At 39.9% G+C, this 18,399-nt stretch overlaps 1 protein-coding gene across 2 annotated transcripts; it reads left to right on the top strand.

Moving 5' to 3' along the window:
- Positions 1 to 4,048: 4,048 nt before the first annotated feature.
- erich3 (glutamate-rich 3) lies at positions 4,049 to 18,362 on the top strand. Of its 2 annotated transcripts, none has more exons than XM_007558674.2 (14): positions 4,049 to 4,310; positions 6,692 to 6,785; positions 6,866 to 6,991; positions 7,100 to 7,171; positions 7,377 to 7,505; positions 9,581 to 9,736; positions 9,813 to 9,998; positions 10,234 to 10,414; positions 10,507 to 10,693; positions 10,910 to 11,265; positions 11,360 to 11,488; positions 12,827 to 13,180; positions 13,963 to 14,097; positions 14,779 to 18,362. In XM_007558674.2, the coding sequence occupies exons 1-14, from the start codon at positions 4,291 to 4,293 to the stop codon at positions 17,667 to 17,669; spliced, it is 5,016 nt and encodes a 1,671-aa protein (XP_007558736.1). In that variant the 5' UTR covers positions 4,049 to 4,290; the 3' UTR covers positions 17,670 to 18,362. The 2 variants fall into 2 exon arrangements, with proteins under 2 accessions (XP_007558736.1, XP_016530133.1); XM_016674647.1 differs by lacking the exon at positions 4,049 to 4,310 and adding an exon at positions 6,491 to 6,584.
- Positions 18,363 to 18,399: the final 37 nt, after the last annotated feature.

Genomic DNA, 18,399 nt, shown 5'->3' with positions numbered 1-18,399 from the left:
CTTAGTTTTTTTAATGGAAAAAGCAAAACAAAAAAAATATCTCAGCCTCCCAGATCTTAAATCATGAGGGGGTATGAATACTTTTGGACTTAACTGCATCCCAGCTTTTTGTTACGTTTACACTCTGCAAACTTTTAACTTTTCTCTGTTTTTGTCTCTCGTCTAACTTGTGAATAGTGCTGCTGGCATCCAAGCCTGGATTGATTAAACTTTCTGATTTAATATTTCTCATTGGATCGAAGACGTGTCATAATATAAGACTTAATTATAATGTTTGTTTTATATTTCAACCTGGAGGCGGTGAGTCACGCATGCGGATTTTGACTGATTTACGATATTGTCTCATAAAAACTCAGCATTATTAAATGAAAGAATGTGGGGGAGATTTTAGTTCAGCAAGGTGAAAAAACTCTGCCACTTCCACGTGGACCTTTGCTTTCTTAGGGGGCTGCACCCAACTCATTTCTTTCATTGAAATCAGTCGGATTTGAGGTGGTTTACAATTGACCCAACGAGTTTAGCGTGACCTTTTCTCCTTGCTGTAAATGGGCACTCATTGAATCTAAAGGGAGGAGGTGGGAGGCTGGATGAGGAGGTGGAAGGCTGGATGAGGAGGTGGGAGGCGGGGGGGGGGGGAGAGTTGGGTGGAGGATCGAGGCGGCGGGCGAAGGGGGGGGGCTTTGGTGGAAATCACAGCAGTGAAAATGGCAGTGCGGTGAAAGAGGGCCCTGATTGCATTGGGACAGCATGCGAGACTGAGCAGCATGCGCAGCCCAATCAGAGCGGCATAAGGAAAAAGTGCTCTTATCAACGAGTAATGGCCCACTTGACAATCACACAGGCACAAAACTGCTCTATTTAACGCTGATTGCAAAAACTGCTACCCCCCACCCACCCCATCACCCCAATCTGAGAACGACAGGACTCCCCCCCGCCCCTTGATATTGCCCCACCACCTCCCACCCCACAGCCGAGACCTTTTCCTGAATGGAATTTATAATCACCCCTCCTCCATTTCCACGCTAATTGTTATTTTAAGACTTGCGTTGTGTGTGTGTGTGCGCGCGCGCGCGTGTGTGTGTGTGTCAGGTATTTAGTGCTGGTGAAAATATCTGCCTTGATTGCTGTTTGCTGTCAGGGATGAAGGTGCATCTATCTCGACTCCAGCAGCTCCACAAGAGTTTGCGTCTCGCCTACCTGGCGGGTCTCCAGTAGGACGGAGTGCGAGGGGTCTGCAGCGGTGCACATCTGGACACGCAGAGGCCATTGCTGAGGCGGCACAAAGCAGCCTGTGCTTCAGCATCACTCTGTGCTTTTCAATATTGTCCAAAAACAATTTAGACCTTTAACAAGCACTTATAAGCAGTTGTTAATCACTGACATATTGTTTAAAACAGAAATCAACCTGCAGCTCAGCCTGCTTTTCTTGTACCGAGAAGATAATTATTAATTTCGAAAGTTATGCTGATTTATTGTCTTAGAAAGGAGCAACACTTTTAAAATTGTTTTTGTGTGTAAGTTTCAGTAAAGTCGGAATTTAGTTTTACTTTGTAAAGGTCCATTTCAGTTGTTCTGTTTCATGTTTAAATTCCTGTGTTGAGAGACAAGCTTTTGGTTGTATTCCTTATGGTGAAACTCTTTCTTTTTTCTTCTTTCTTTTACATTTTACAGGAAATGTCATCCATACTGAAAGGGACTAACTTATTGTGGAGCTGTTCTTAATAAATAAGGTGCCAGCATTTACAATATATGAAAATCTTTATTTCTGCACCGTATTCATATTTATTTAATTATTTTAGGAAGTCACTTTGCGTTTCTAATTCTATAAGTATTATTTTAATTTTAATTTTAACATTTCAAATGTGTCCTGTGTTGCACTCAGAATCATTGCATGTCCAGGTGACGCCCAAATTTTGATTTACTTTCATAAGTGGAGCATTACAGCTTTTGTCATTGATACTTTAATTAGAAATTTCTTTGGGTTTATTTCAAGTGCAATGGACTCAGAGATGGAATAGACAGGAAAAGTTTGGGAAAATGTTTAAAAGGAAAGGAGAAAGGAGTAGAACAGAAAAAGAAGCACAGAATGAGAGGACACAAGTCTCGCACCTCTGCAGTCTGCCTCTCGATCTGCAGAAAGAGGAAAAACAAAACCAAGAAACAACAACGATGCTTAATACTAATAATTACAACAGCATGGAAAGTACACAATACGACATAATACAAGATGCACTAGAAACTGCAGCCCAACTGAGAGTGTATCTGACAAATGACAAACACTTGAATCTGAGACGTCAACGATGTCAACACAAGATACATTTTTGTCACACTGAATATAATAATTGTGTTCATTTATTTCACTGGCATTTTTATATTAAGTATACATTTGAGGGTAAAATGATTTATTACTCTGAATTTGAAATTATTCTAATGTAACTAAGACGTCTGTTTTTGATTGAAATGACATAGGTATCTCTAAATAGATAGGATAATATCTAAGGTGTATCATTTTGAAATAGAAATAATTTAAGTTTCTGTTTACATTTGCAAATGTCGCATTGAAAAATATTAATATTTGTCACAATAATCAGTGGAAAGTGTTGATTGTCATTATAGAAATCACACACTTCTGTTCACAAGCGTTTTGCACAGTTATTACATCTCTCAGTTGTTCTCCAATTGTTGATTTTTGTGCTATGTTGCCAGTGGATTCAGCCAATTTCTGAAATGAGCTAACCTTTTGACTATATGAAGTTAAATAAAGTAAGTCTATTAAAATCTATGGCCACAAAGATGGTAAGGAAGTAAGATTACTTTTTTTTTTTACTTCTCCACAAGAGGGCAACAGAGGACCTGCAGTCGTAACTCTTTTTGTCCAAATTTCCATGCATTACACATCACAAAATAAATGCTGCACTGATGTTACTGAGTGGATCAGTGCCAACATATTTCCTGTTTTAGATAACAGTAAATTACTGCAAAGGGAGGTAAAAGTGCACTGAAATGCAACAAGGCAGAAATCCTTTATTATTATTATTGTTTTCACACTAAGTCCAATTCATCAAACAAACTTACACATAGAAAACAAAATGCAGCAGCTATTTCATTTGTCAGCAGCCAGTAAGACATAAATCACCAGGGATGCCATAGTATCAATATAGTAACTATAAAATCCTTCCAGTTCTGTATTCATTAACCTTCCATTAAGCTCGAATCATTTTATGTTTAAGACCAGTTAGGTCAAGCAAAATCATTTCTATGTGCACAACATTACAGCAATGACGGATTTTGAAGATTCTGTTTGAAGGTGGAAGCAAAAGTGCTTTGACACGAGTCCTGCACCGACATGGCCTGAAAGGCCACTCAGACACAACATAAAAGGTCAGGGTTTTTTTTTTTTTGGCCAACATGTACCAAGATGGAGGCCTACAATCACGTTTGTAGGCCTCCATGTTGGATTCAGGGATTCAGTTGCACCAGTTCTGTCCACCCTAAGCCACTAATCTATTGTGAGTCTATTGTGCAAAGAAACTTGAATGTTAGCCCAAGTACTATAGCTTAAAATTTACCCAATACTAACATTAATAATGGCATAATACTGAATATATAATGTTGGTGTGTTTTTTACAGACCTAAAGCAGATCTACTTTACTGCTTTAGTGAGAATTTTAAAAATGCTACATAGTTGTTATGCATCTAAACGCATAACAACTTTATTTCACAAGTGATTTCACAAGTGATGCTAATGGTGAAACACTGCGCTATTACTGTACATTTTTATTGCTTTAAAGGCTATTTGACCTCAGTCCGTTTTTTAATCTTCAGTAAGATGTTTAAGGTATAAAACAAATTTTCATGATAAAATAACACAAATCATATTATGAAACCTTCACCTCTGCATTGTTTTATTTTTGTGTCTCAACACGTACTCTAAAAATTAAGTTTTGACACCAGAAGATGTTGCTCTTACACTCAAGCTAGCCTTGTTGAGTTTGTCTGTCAGTCGGACGCTGAAAGTGGAAACCAGCCCGGTCACGTGATCTCCCATGGCAACCGGTGAGGGTGGTTAGTTACTCGGTGGTGAGCGGTGCAGCTCCTGTGATGGTCCGTATCTTTGCTTATAAATCTACCGCTGCACTTTCTAACTAACACCGCTCTGACCTGACGCTGTTCCTGGACTTCTTCTAGCGGGAGGCAGAGCAACATATCTCAACCTTTTAAACTTTTGATACTGCGGGACCTTTATTTAAAAAAAAAAAAAAAAAAGAGAGAGACTACGGGCTGAAAACCATGAAACACTTCACCACAGGGTAGGAGCAGTTTAATTTTTCCATATTCAGCACTGGAGGGAGCCTGAGGCGTCAGATTAAACTGTAGTGCGACCACCCTTAGCATGATTAGTTGCTCTTCGGCTTCATGTTTCGATTTCTGCTTTACTTAATAGAAAAAAACAAAACAACAACAAAACATTAACTTCATTTTGCTGTAAAGGCTGTGAAAGGATCAACGGTTTAGTTAACTTTTAGGAAATTAATTTGCCAAAAGTACAATAATAATAATAATAATAATAATAATAATAATTTAATTGTCTTATAAGTTAATACATTTTTTGATAGTTAAAAGTTCTAAATATAGTTTTTGTTTCAAACTATCTCAAACTTTGTTTCTTCAAAGCTGTATTCTTTCAACAGCATAAAAGATAATTTGCAGATTTAAAAAAAAAAATTCTCAATATTTTTGTCTTCAAAGAAGAAGTAATTGCAGTACTCACTCTGTGCACAGTGATATTACGATTATGGCAAATTTATTACCACATATTCCTAATTGACACAGTGGTTTAAAACGTAAGCAAATAAATATGATTTTTTTTTTAAATGAAATTTCCAATTATACACTTACTAGTACAGTTATCAATTCCCATATAATAAACCAAGCTGTGATTCTTAAATTTTTTAAGTGAATCATTATCAAGCAGCTCTTATCTAGTGTGTTATGACTTTCTGTTTTCCTATTGTGTAAAAATTACTAGACAAATAGGTCCGTTTCTCTTTGTCTTCAAAATGGGAAAGACAAACGAACATGTGAAAGTAAGCAGATGTGCACAGAGTCCAGAAATATGTGCAAGAAAATAGCTACCGATATGTCAACAGTCAGGGTAATTATTTAGCTTAAAACAGTTGAAGTTCTGTTAAGTAGTTCCATAGCATGTCTCCATAACAACCCTGTGGTGGAAAGCATGCCAAAAAAATGCTTTTTTGCCCCTCCTACTATCACAAATAAAATGTTGGTAGTATGGAAGTTTGCTGAAATTTTACCTTAACTTGAACAATGGGCAATTTCCAAGTCTCCTGTTAAGTATGGTGAGGTCTATGTGGTTTCCTGGGCCTGTTTTCTTTTCAAAAGGCTTGTGCATTTCATCGTGGATTTTAACATATTGCCTGCTTTTACCAGTTTTAATAAAGTTCTGTTGTTGGGAAAGGCATAAACACTCCTATGTGTGGTAGGTCACTCAGGCCTTGGGTGTATTACTCAGTGAAATAACACTGATCAACTGAATGCAATTTATGCTGGAATAGACAGATTGGAATGGATCCTTTCTACAAAACAAAACTGTTAATGCTGCCCAGGCAGCTAGTGAATAATATAAAGCGGATAGTATGAGGGAGGCCAGATACACGCTTGACAAGTCACCAATCCATCACAGGCCAACACAGAGGCACACAGGACAACCAACCATGCGCACAGTCAACTAAGGGCAGTTTAAAAAGACCAATTAACCTGGCAGTCATGTTTTCGGACTGTAGGAGGAAGTCAGAGTACCTGGAGAGAACCCACGCATACACACTCGATGTAGAAAAGACACAGGTCGGGAATCGTCCCTACGACCGTCTGACTATAAAATTACATTGACTACATCACATTATTGTGTCTGTGAAAAACAACATTTAAAAGGAGTTTGGCCGATTTCACAGTAAAGTAGCTTTAACGTTCTCATCAAATCTAACAAAGCACAATTTAGCTCGATCCAGTTCACTAAGGTATATTTGTGTTTACGCAATTCAGCCTCATTTTAAGACCATGTTGCTATGAGGCCATATGCCCACTACAACGAAACCTACCAAGTCAAGTGTGTAACTGGGATTACGCTGAACAAGTCCTGACAAGCAAAAACGGCCAACCAGAAATAACAGTTCCTTCATTATTAACACATATAACACGCTGTCTAAACTTAACATTTGTGGGGGTTTTTTAAGCCTGAGTTGGTACTTAGAGCCAGGGTTTCAGGCAGAAAGCTGTACCCAGCGCTGAACGGTACCAAAGGCAGACATAAGCCAGGTGCACAAAGAGCAGGCCGCCAAGGTCAAGTGTGCCAAGCCCTTTAATTTATGTGTGTAATCAAACACCTGTAAGCGACCCTATACACAAATGCTGGTGGAAATCAAATCTTCTCTGGAAGGGAAAAAAAAAAAGAGGTGCCTTCCTTCCTTCCTCCTTTCTGATTTGCCGCACTGTGGAAGAGCTGATTTCTTGTTAATGAGGACAAGAGGACAACAGCCAGTAAACAAACACAGAGCGGTGCACAAGTAAAGCATTTGATTAGCTGTAATCAAGACGAGGTTTAATGTCTGAGGCTTCCTCGTTAAGTCTGACTGTGCTCAGGCTCTCGTTGGGTTTGGTTTTGTCTCTGCAGGTTTTTGCCAGCCTACAACAGCCTCACCGACAAACATCTCGCGGATTACTTCAGCAACAGTCGAATCAGGAAACACCTGCTGAGAGCAGGACTGGTACGTCACTGTGCATTTTTCAGGCATGTGATGAGTCAAAGGGCTCGTATTGTCTGTCTGAGAGCACTTGTTGTGATCAGATCACCAGGAGTGGGCGAATTGTTCCAGAAAAGGAGTATAGACATAAACTGATCCAGACAGCCAACCAGAACCATGTCCAAGAGTGCCTGGCCCAAGCCATTGTCCACAAGGTGCTGGAGAGAGAGGTGAGAAAAATGGGAGGAAAACAGGGGGAAAAAAAGAAAAATCATCTCATTTGTAAATCTTTTCATTCAGTAAGTAAGGCTAATTGTTCTTGCTGCTCGGCCACGCAGCACTACCACCAAATCGATGTCAAAAGGAAACAGGTGGAGTTTGAAAAGAAGCAACGAGTGCAAAGGTTTAAGGTACGTCATTTACATTTAAACAGCCGTCCTGCTTTTTCCAAATTTGACTCTTTTCAAATATAAATGTCTGAAGAGCCTCAAAAGCATCCGTCCATTTTTAGAAATATAAAGTGAAATACTTTAGTGATGAAGATGGAACCTTTTTGGATGGCACTTTTTATATGCGGCAAAATATAAAGTTGTAATAAATGTTCTTGTTTGGAAGGTGGAGCGCTGTAAAAAGTATGAGGAAGAGATGATCCGCGCCCTGACTCCGTGCCCCCCGACGACATCCAGGTCCATCTGGGAACAGCTCTCGGGTCCACTGGGGAAACACTTTGCACCCTGTGACATCGTGAGTTAAAACATGCCGGTGCACCAGCACAGAATCCTCAGTAAGATGACGTTCAGCATGGTGCAGACATTAGACATTTCTGATATTTTATAATAGTTGCTAAATCATACAAAGTCAAATAATACCTTTATTTTTCTAAACTTTAGTCCGTTTTATGATAAATAGATGAAACCCGTTCAGGTTTTTTTTTTTTTTTTTTGTTAGATGAAATTGTTTGCTTGTCTCTGAATCCTTCAAAAATAATCTCTTTTATTTTACAAAAAAAAATAATGTAATAATAAATATGTTTTTTTTGTTGTTTTTTTTTAAATGTGCACAAAACAACACCCACTACATTGGCTGTATTGATGAGTGATTGTTGATTTCTTTTAGAAATAATCTGTCCTGTTGTTTCCGTTGGTCTCACATGCTTAAGTGCAGTTTTAAACATTTCAGGGATTTTAATTTCACTTGCAATACCATAAACACACAAAAAAATGCTTTTTTAAAAAAAACATGGTGGTAAGGATGACCTGCTAGCATCAGTTGTTTAAAATAACTTAATCAGATATTTATATAAGAAGTAGTACCACTTTTATTTAGCAATTAAAATAAAAACCTTATCAGTCTAGACTGCAGACAAATGAACAGGATGATCCGCTGAGCTGTAGATCTTTAACATTTTAATCACTTCTTTTTCCTTACAGAATTTCTGTCAAACATAAAAAAGGATTTCCTCTTTTCGCTGACAGCTGGCATGTTAGAATCAACACTGATACTTAAGTCTGGATGTCAGCGTTTGTTTGCTCTGCTTGCAGACTTGTGTTCTGTGTGAAGCTGAGGATTAGCTGTGTGCTGCCTTTTACAGCCTTAAAAGTCACGAGGCCTGATGCCAGAACAAACAGCAGCAGTAATCCTGTCATTGATCTGTGCGCTTACCGTATGAAATCCCCCTCTTCTCAAGTCTGCAAACATCTCACAGCTCAGCAGGTCGGGCCTTGTCTGAAGTGCAGCAGAGCTGATGTGCATGGGGAAATGAAAAGATGCAGAACCAAACAGCACTACGACGACATCATTCCCGCCACCTTTATTTACTGTTAATTTGTATGGATCCCATTTCAGAAACTAGATTGAATTATCAGATCAAAATTAAACAATAAATTTGAGACAGTCAAATTTGTACAGTGCCTTGCGAAAAGTATTCATACCCAAGGGAACTTTTCACATTCTATCATCTTACAACTACAAACTACATCTATGGTATAATGTCATTTAAGGTGATAATATTGCATAATATATCTGGAAAATCTGACATGGTTTTCAACAGTTTTAACTAATTAAATCCTGTTCACTGTTCAAAAGTCTAACCACCCTAAACAAATCCAGGGGTAAGGAATTGCCTCCAGAAGTCACAGATTATCAAAAAGTGTGTCCGCCTGTATTTAATTTGTTCTCAGTATAAATCCAGCTGTTATGTGGAGACCTCTGAGGTTTGCTAGAGAAGATTGGTGAATTTTAGTGAAGGCTAAGAAACACAGCAGACAGGCCAGGGATGCAATCGTAGAGACGTTTGAAACTGGGTGAGGTTAGAAAACTAGCCTGTATGGCTAACTCTGGGACATTTTGTATGCACATGCTTCCCTTTGAAATAAATAAATAACAACAACTTTAAACATCTCGTAGAGGATTTTCAATCCAGTATCAAAAAAACAGAGTATGGCACCACTCCAAAGCTATTAAGATATGGCCCTCCACATAAACTGATAAGACCACGAGGAAAGCTTTAATCAGAGAAGAAACCAGCTGAGACCTAAAGCACAGCTCTAATGCATGGGAAAATATTTCTATTTAAAAGAAAAATGAAAACCTTGTCTCATTAAGCTCACAATTATGCTCTATTTTGTGTTGATTTGTCACAAAAATAAATCCTGTAAAATGCTTTGAATATTTTGGGTGTACTGTGATGAAATGCCAAAACAGATTCAGTGGGTGTGAATGCTTTTGTGAGGCACAGTAAATGAAACGGAATGGATTATGTAGTTCAAGTATTCAGTGACTGTGCAACAACTCTGATGGAAACTCTGTGGCTGAACTAGCCGAGCTTGACTCGACCAAGCACGGCTCCGGGAAAGATGCAGAGGCCGGTGCGCCTAAAGCCCATCCACAGGAGAAGCAGCACAGCTTTACCCAGGCACATCTCACCTTACCGAAAAAGTTTGTCCTTTCTGGAGAGCCAGCCGTACAACTGCCTTGTGAGTGTCTGATCTGCACTGAAACCAAGCACGGTGTTATCAGCACCTACTGAGACTTCCACGATTTCCCACTCAGGCGAACTTCAAGTCCCGCAGACGTTTTACCACAAAAGACATCTACCCTGGTCTGGACAGCTTCTGCCTCCCAGTCACCAAGAACTTTATAATACCAACGCCCCCAGCGGTACCCCCAACAGGCGCCCCCAGCAGCACCATCAGAGGCCGCAGGCTGCGCCCCAGCACCTCTTCCAGTGGAGTTGAGGTCAGTGCTTTCTGCTCTTCTGTGATTAGATGTGTTAACGTAATAAATCACTAGTCCATCCAATCAACAATGCACATTTCATACCAGCCCATATCGTCAAATATTGTTTTACTTGTTACATATGGCTAATGTTTGGTATTTCTACACATTATTCTTTGCCTTACTGTCATAAAGTTGTGCCCATCCATCCATTTTGATAAAATGACATCAGCCGACCATCTTTTATTCTCTTCAGTATCCCTCTCGGCTAAAGGGCTCAATTCACCAGAGCCGAGTGCAAGTGACCATGGTGTACTTTGGCAAACTGGTTCATCTCTCTGACCACCCATCCGTTATAAGGGATGAAATCAAAGTGCTTCAGCAGCACTGCGGAGGAGAAAACTTGTGTGTGTACCAGGGAAAACTCCGCGAGGGAGGTTGGTGCTTGCAGAGCGAGACAAAATATCCTCATATATCACACCTAATTTATGATTCTCTTCTTTTTTTCTTCGATCTTCCCTCCCCTTAGATGTTTTCCAGTTCCTTTCAAGGCGCCACAGAGGCTATCCCTTCAGCTTGACCTTCTACCAGAACGGGTTGCTAGTGGAGCGGCTGAGTTCCTGCTGTGAATATAAACACAGTAAAGGCTCCCGAATCGGAGGAAGGAATGGACTCTTTGGCTTCTCCAGCATGGAGGGGGCGACTCCTTGTTACAAGTGAGAGTTTTACATTTGAAATGTGCAAAAACAAAGAGATTGTTATATGAACGATTCACATGTCAGTAATTCCCACTACATCCTATAGAGTAGATGATCATGGGCATTAGGGGTTATCATGGATAACAAGGGGCAAGAAGGAAGGTGCAAGCAGGACCCAGGTCAGTATTTAATTGCAACCAAATGTTTTTGTTTTTTGGGGGATTGTTTTTTTAGGTGCATCGTAGCAATGGGCGTGGACAAACTGCCCATTCCTCCTCCAAAGAAAGTCAATGGAGATCTGTCACGAAAACTGTCAGCCGCTAGTCTTAAAGATGAACCTGGGAAGGAATCAGATGCAAGTGAGGTGGAAGCTGCATCAGACCAGAAATACGAGAGCTGTCGAACACCTGAAATGGTCTCAACAGTCAGAAAACAGTCAGCCACTAGCCTTAAAGACGAAAATGAGATGGAGGCAGATACAACTGAGGAAGTAGCTGTCTCAAAACAGGAGTACGAGAGCTACCGATCCCCTGAAATGGACACAACAGCCATAGAGCAGACAGCGTCTGTGGAGAGCAACATCATAAATGGTATAGTACCTAAAACAATTGAGTAAAAACTAAACAATGGCTGGCTCCTGATTGAAAGATACATGTGGTTCATTTTTGGTTTTCTCATCCTCAGATTATGAAGAAGACTTTGAAGCAGATAATGAAAGTTCGATGGAAGAAACAACGCCACAAGAAATGAAATCCCAGATTCAGGGCGAGGAGGCAGAAGCCTGTGAGGTTGAGGAAGAGGAGGTCTATAGCGGTAGGGAAACCTCCTCACTCGACATTACAAAAGCAGATGATCCTTTAACTTGGTCACATTTGCTGCACCAACACAAACTCAATATTTCACTTGATAAACCAACAAAAGGTCCATAGTTTTGGTGTGAATGTAAAATGATGGTAACACTTTATTTGAAGGGGGGTTGAATAAGACTGTCATGACACTTTCATAAACATGACATAACATCTGTCATGAACATCAATAAGTCTTCATGAATATTTATGACTGTTGTCATAAAGCGTCATTCGGTAAATCATGACACTTTTAATACAAAGTTGACATTATTCAAAATGTCTTTGTTATGACAACTTGACATTAACCAGGAAATCATTACTGTTTAAACTTTACCTTTAATAACATAAAGTTATCTAAGTTTTAAAGTGCAATCAGTAATACTTTTATAACAAATTTATATCAGTAATGATTTCTTGTCAAGTTGTCATAACAAAGACATTTTGAATAATGTCAACTTTGTATTAAAAGTGTCATAATTTACCGAATGACGCTTTATGACAACAGTCATAAATATTAATGAAGGCTAATTAACGTTCATGACAGGTGTAAATGACAGTGTCATGTCAGTCTTATTCAACCCCCTTCAAATAAAGTGTTACCATAATGATTCATGGTTTTCAACATTTTCAACAAAGAAAAATCCTACAAGACAACTCAATAGTTTATTGAATCATCTGTTGCTGACTATGTGTTGTGTCAGATTTCACCACATCAATTATATTTCATGGCATCCACAAAAAAAAAAAAAAACACGTCTGATTTGGTCTTATCCGAGCAGAACATTGTCTTCTACCCGTTTCTTGTGTCCCTTACACCGCTAACGTAACTTCTTATACCTTTTTGTAGAGTGAGTGTCTAATACAGAATCAACAGACTCTTCCACCTTAACTGTGAATCTCTGCATCTCCTCCAGAGTTCCCACGGCTACTGAATCTCTCCTTTAGATGATGTTCAGTAATGTTCTCTAACGGACATCTGAGGGCGAACGACTAGATTTATGCTGAGATTAAATGACACGAAGGTTGATTTTTATTTGCATAAGAAATCATTTGTGTTGGTCTATCACATAAAACCCCAATAAATCCCATGGAATTAACTTTAAGTTATACAGAAAAAAATAAGAGGTATTACAACATGTATAGAGCAATGCTTTCATATTAAATTAGAAAGCACTTTTATTGGCTCATGTGTTGAGAGAAAATCATCACCACATTTTGGTATTCATGTTTACATTTGGGGTTTGAAGCAGAGAAATTAAAACACTCCATCTTTTTTTTTTTTCTTTTTTCTTTTTTTGCTCAGAAGAGAACAGGTCTCATTCGGTCTCCGTCATGTCAGGTAGATATAAGGAGACTAGTGGTGAAACCACAATACCCTCAGAAGATGAGGAGAGAGAAGATAATACTGAAGAGGACAACCAAGCAGAAGATGCTGCTCCTGTAAGTAAAAAAGTCAAATGGATAAACGAAGAAACCACTCCCGGCATAGACGAGCCCACTTCGGTCAATAACCCAGAGTTACTGGACAGCGCCATGGACAGCACAGGGATTGAAATTGCTGACACCGGCGTCCTCCTGGGCAATGATAGCCCCTCACAAGGCAAATATGTAGGGGATTCTGAATCTGAGATCAAAACTGAGGATGAACTAGAGAGGGGTGAGTGCAACGCACAAGATGGAACTGAAGATATTTGAGCTAAATAAAAAGACTAGCTTCATCTTGTGTGCTGTTTTTTTATTATTGTAGCATCATTCTTGTTAGTGTTTTAGATTAAAACTGTTATCTTTTGTTTATTTTCTTAAATCAGCAGTACTTAGGGAACATCGTCTATTGAGTACATACAAAAAAAAAACATTGCTCAAAGCTCAAGAAACAAAAAGAAGAGCTCTTATAAGTGGTGAAATTGCAATCAGAAAAGAGGAAGGAAGCAGTCACTTAGAGGAAAAATGCATACATTTGCATGTGGCATAATCTTTCAGTATGCTTAAAATATGCAGCTGTGAAGAGCTGCTTTATATTCATGCGGTGCGTACCTAAACAAATCAAGCAGCTTTTCACTCTCTGTCAATATTTCACTCATGCATTCTACAAAGATAGGATGTATAAGTAAATAAAGCTGTCTACACTGTATAGCAAGCCTTTTGAACACCGTAAGCCAAACTTAAGAGACTTTCTTTTTGGCCTAATTTCAAGTTGCCTTAAAATTTAAAAGACAGACTAAGTGTTTTGTTTGAGTTGTGGATTTATGTCTGCATGTGCAAGTTCCAACATTTTGTGCATGCTGTGCAGTTTTCTTGTGTTTGCCAAGAGTGATTAAATAATTGCTTTCATAGTTGGGTGTGCTTTTCTTGAGTTCTTCTCTTTCTTTCTCTTTATGTGCTCAAGTATTGATATATTCTGATTAGTCACATGCACCATGTCTCCTTGCCCTTCCTAAGCCAAATCTGTGCAGGAGAAGCTGGCAGAAGCCATCCTGAAAGAGTCTCAGAGCAGCTCTGAGCCTGAACCGAGTGACACCAGTACTGAAGAAGAGGAGGTACCTGTGGATAAAGCCCCTGACAAAGAAAACAAAGGTACCAAACTTTTAACTCTTGTAATAAAGCGTCCTGAGAAAAAGTTTGATTTGTTTCTGCAACTGAAAATGGGATTGATTTGAACAGAATTTTGTACCTATTTGGATTAAATTTAACTGGATGTGAATTGGACCAACTTGTTTTGAAAAGTATCTGAAAATGACAATTGATGTAATTAGGTGTTATACATTATGCATTTCAAAGGTAATCACAACCACTGATTTTTTTCATGTCTGTCAACCACGAAACTTTATTGTATTTGATTTGGGATTTATGTAAACCAACACCAGGTAGGGCAGACCTGAGAAGTGGGAGAAAAAGAAAATGTGATTTTCAAAATCTGGAAATTGCCCGCACTGTAAACAACCATCCTTCACTGCGAAGAGAGAAGTGCCGATCCGAGCGAGGCGGCTGTTGGTTTCCTTTTAGGATGTATTTCACACCTTTAGGATTTTTGTTTGGACAAAGTTTTGGAAAGCATGTATCCTTTTCCTTTACTTCACAACAACAATGACTTGTGTTGGTCCATTACATAAAACACAAATACCGTACATTAAAGTCTGTCGGTTTAAAATGCCAAAATGCAAAACTGTAGGTATGAATATATTTGCAAGTCATTTTAAATGGACTTAGTTAGATTGCATTCAGTTGAATGTCCTAAGTTGCTTTTTCCGTTTTTAGAACATCTGAAGGCTTTGGTAGAAGAGACGAATTGTGAAGAAAATGTTGCCAATGAAGTCGTAGAGGAACAAAAAGTGTTTACAGAAGCAGAAAACGAGGAGGTCAAGGTGTCAGACCATGGTGACAACACCCAAGAAGAGCGAGTTGGTGAGGATAGAAAGCTCACACAGGATGAAGCCAGAACACAGGGGGATAAATCAGAGGAACCAGGTGAAGCCCACCTCCCTGTAGATGGAGACGTGGCACAAGACGACAAGATAGAGGATCCCTTTGAAAGAAATGAATTGGCTGACGTTGAGGCTTCCCATAGCGATGAAGAAAAAGTGGAAAAAGGTTCAGCAAAACCTGACAGTCAGCATGATGAGTCAGGGCAAAGGGCAAAAAGCAGAGAAGAGGATGAGTCATCAGTATTAGAGCCAAGCGAGAAGGTCGATGAGCCAGAAGTGCCAGATATTGCTGAGGCAGAGGCTAGAAGCGAGACGATGGAGACAAAAGCAGAATCCTCAGAGGAACAAGAGGCCCTCGGCCGTGAAGAGGCACCTGAAACCGGCACAGACAAGATGCAGGAAGACAGCGAGGAAGCTCAAGTCACAGCGGAGAATTCAAGCAGATCACCAGAGGAGTGTGGGGACTCCACAGCTGAGGAAACAGTAGACGTGTATGTGGAAGCTGTGAAAACCCAGAGCATTAATGACGAGACTCATACAGAAACAAAACAGCAATTGGCAAGAGGTAAAGGAGGACAGGATGACAGTCAAGAGGAAAACTGCGGTGTAAAAGAAGAATCTGTGGAAGTGCATGAAACAGCAGAGAGGCAAAGCCTTACACATTTAGAGGAGATAACAGAAGCTGAAAATAAAGCAGAAGAAATTAATGATGAAAGCAAGGTTGATGAAAGTAATGAGCAAACTAAAAACCCACCAGAGGGGACAGAATGTGAAGAAATTCAAGATGAGGAGCATAAAGACAAAATTAGAGAGACTGAGAAAGATGCAAAAGATGAAGAAGATGAGGGTAAAGTCAGCTGGGGCGAACCTGAAGCAAAAAGAGATGATAAAGGTCAAACAAGTGAAGAAGGGAGTGAGACAAAGAAAGTTTTACGAGAAAAAGATGATGAAGCAGTAATGTCAGAAAATGGGGGGAAGGAAAAAGTTGAAGGGAATAAAACCGATGAAGAATATGAAGATATAACCAATAACAGTGTAGCAGAGGAAATAGAGGCATCTGAGACCACAGAAGTACCTGAGAAAAGTCAAGTTGTTGACTTGGATACACAAAAAATGAAAACAAGTTCTGAAAAGATTGTTGGGTCAGAGAAAGTCAGTGAAAGTAAAGCAGCAGAAGGGACTGAAATGCATCAGCCAAATCTGGCTGTTTCAGAAGCTGAGACTGGTGAAAGAGAAGCAGAGAAGCAAAGTGAAACAGGAGAAATAGACGCTGAAAATGGGGAGAGTTCTTTCGCAGCTGAGCGAGAACCTCAAGAGGATGAGGGAAATGCTGTAACATCTGAAGAGAAAAGACAAACGGATGAGCCAGATGAAGAAATTGAGAGCACAGAGGTAAAAGGAGTAGTTACAAAGTCTGGAGACGATGCCGAAAAGCAAGAGGACAGCTTGACAGATCAGGTCCCAGAGACTGGTGTACCGGAAAGCGATGCTGAGGAAGCGGATGGCAGCATGGTGAAGCATGATGAAGCTGCTAGCACGGTCTCAGAGCCAGAGACATTTGGAGCAGAAATACAAGAAGAGAGAAATGCCAATGAGGAAGTAGAGGAAGTTGAAAATGAGAACAAGGTGTACAATTTGATCCTAGGCAACAATAAGAGCGATATCGGTGAGGTGTCTCCTTTAAGCGAAATCTCTTCACCTGGTGATGTGGAGGAAACAGCTGAGCAAAAAGATGAAGGGATGTCTAGATCTATTACTGACAAACCACTAGAAACCGGAGAGAATGGAGAGGACACAGAGGAGGTAAGCAAGGCATCAGAGGAGGGAGCAAGTGTGCTGCTCAAACCTCTAGATCCAAACACAGACGGAGAAGATGTTGTCGGTGAAGAAAACCCAGAGGCTTTAGCAAAAGATGACAATACGGATATGGTCACAAACTGGATACAAATGCACCAAACGTCAAAGTTTTTTGAGACATTTGTTGAGCCCTTAGAAGATCTGAAGGATGAGATCTCAGATGCACAGGCATTCAACCCAAATGGTGAAGAAAAAGAATCTGCCGAGCTACTAAGACCAGAGAGCCCATCAAAGATGGGAAGGATCTCAGAGGATGGAGACATAGAGGACTCAAGAAATGAGACTCAAACTGAAGCTAATGAAGGTGGAATACAAGGCAGTGAGGAGGCCGGTAAGAAAAGCCCTGAAACAAATAAAGAGACTGACCAACATGACAGTAGGGGATCACAAGAAGATGACAAAGAAAATCAAGAGGGAAACACTCCTTTTACAACTGAAGTGGAGACTTTCTCAAGTTCTCTCCAAGCCGAAAGTGATTTTGAGAACCAAAGTAGTGGAAATGCGAACAGTGGTCCAGGTCTGATTGTGAAGCAAACAGCCACAGACCCTTCATTCAAACCAGAACAATCAAACTCCCTGAATGGGCAGGGCGACACAGACGACACATTCAACAACATCAGCAGAGACGGGCGTCAAACTACGCAAATAACGAAGCTCACAACATCTCACTCAGCTGATGGGAGCCAGGAAGAGCCCCATGATGACAATGTCCAAACTAAAATGTTAGAGCGACGCTTCAGTGGAGAGACAAGAGACATCAAAGACATCAAACACACCCTGAGCAAAGAGCGCCTGAGCACTTTCTCGTTGTTTGGTCACACCTCTTATCCTTTACTGACCACTTCAGGGTCTGATGGTGGACAGTAACAATAACGTCACATTTTTAATAGCTAATTTGAGAAAATCTTGTCTAACTTAAGATCCATAGGTAATCGATTACAGCAATCAAGAGCAAATACGACATAGGTTTGGGTTTGACAGAATTCCTCAAGTGTCTCTTACTGCCTCTGTGTATTTTAGAATAGGTTCTTAGACGGCCGTCGCACCTGAATAACCAGAAAGAACAAGCTGTACCTTGTGTTTTGACTGCTGGTCGCAATGTTTACAGCAGACCCACCTCTTCCTACTGTTAGTCACAATGTGACGGTATCAAGTACAGCCGCTATCATCTGTTACCTGTAAACGGATCCACCTCCACTCCTGCTTACGGATGATTGAATAATTCATAGCTGTCAGACTCCCGCATCTTTAGCCGACCTCTGATGCACTTTTCATTTCCAACCAAGTGGCTACGAGCAGGCCGGCTTTCAGCAGGGGTCTGTAATTCAAACTGGTAATGGCCATTTCAGTCAGCACTCTGACATGATTACCTAGTGACATTATCAGCAACAGGAGACCGATAATGATAATTAGCTTGGTGGTGATGAAGTGAAATGTCAAAAAGATCCTTGCTGCTAATACTTAACTGTATTTTTTTTAGATAGTTTATATTTTTATGTTTAGGTGTAGGTGTGTGCAGCTTCAGCATTTTATGCAATATCTATCCCTGATGTACAGCTTGTGTGAATAGGCCAACATGAAAATAAATTTAATGAGA

Source organism: Poecilia formosa, unplaced genomic scaffold, assembly GCF_000485575.1.
Source record: "Poecilia formosa unplaced genomic scaffold, Poecilia_formosa-5.1.2 Scaffold98, whole genome shotgun sequence".
Lineage (NCBI taxonomy): Eukaryota > Metazoa > Chordata > Actinopteri > Cyprinodontiformes > Poeciliidae > Poecilia > Poecilia formosa.
The sequence above is the reverse complement of the archived record's forward strand: the minus strand, read 5'-3'. Positions and strand labels throughout refer to the sequence as shown.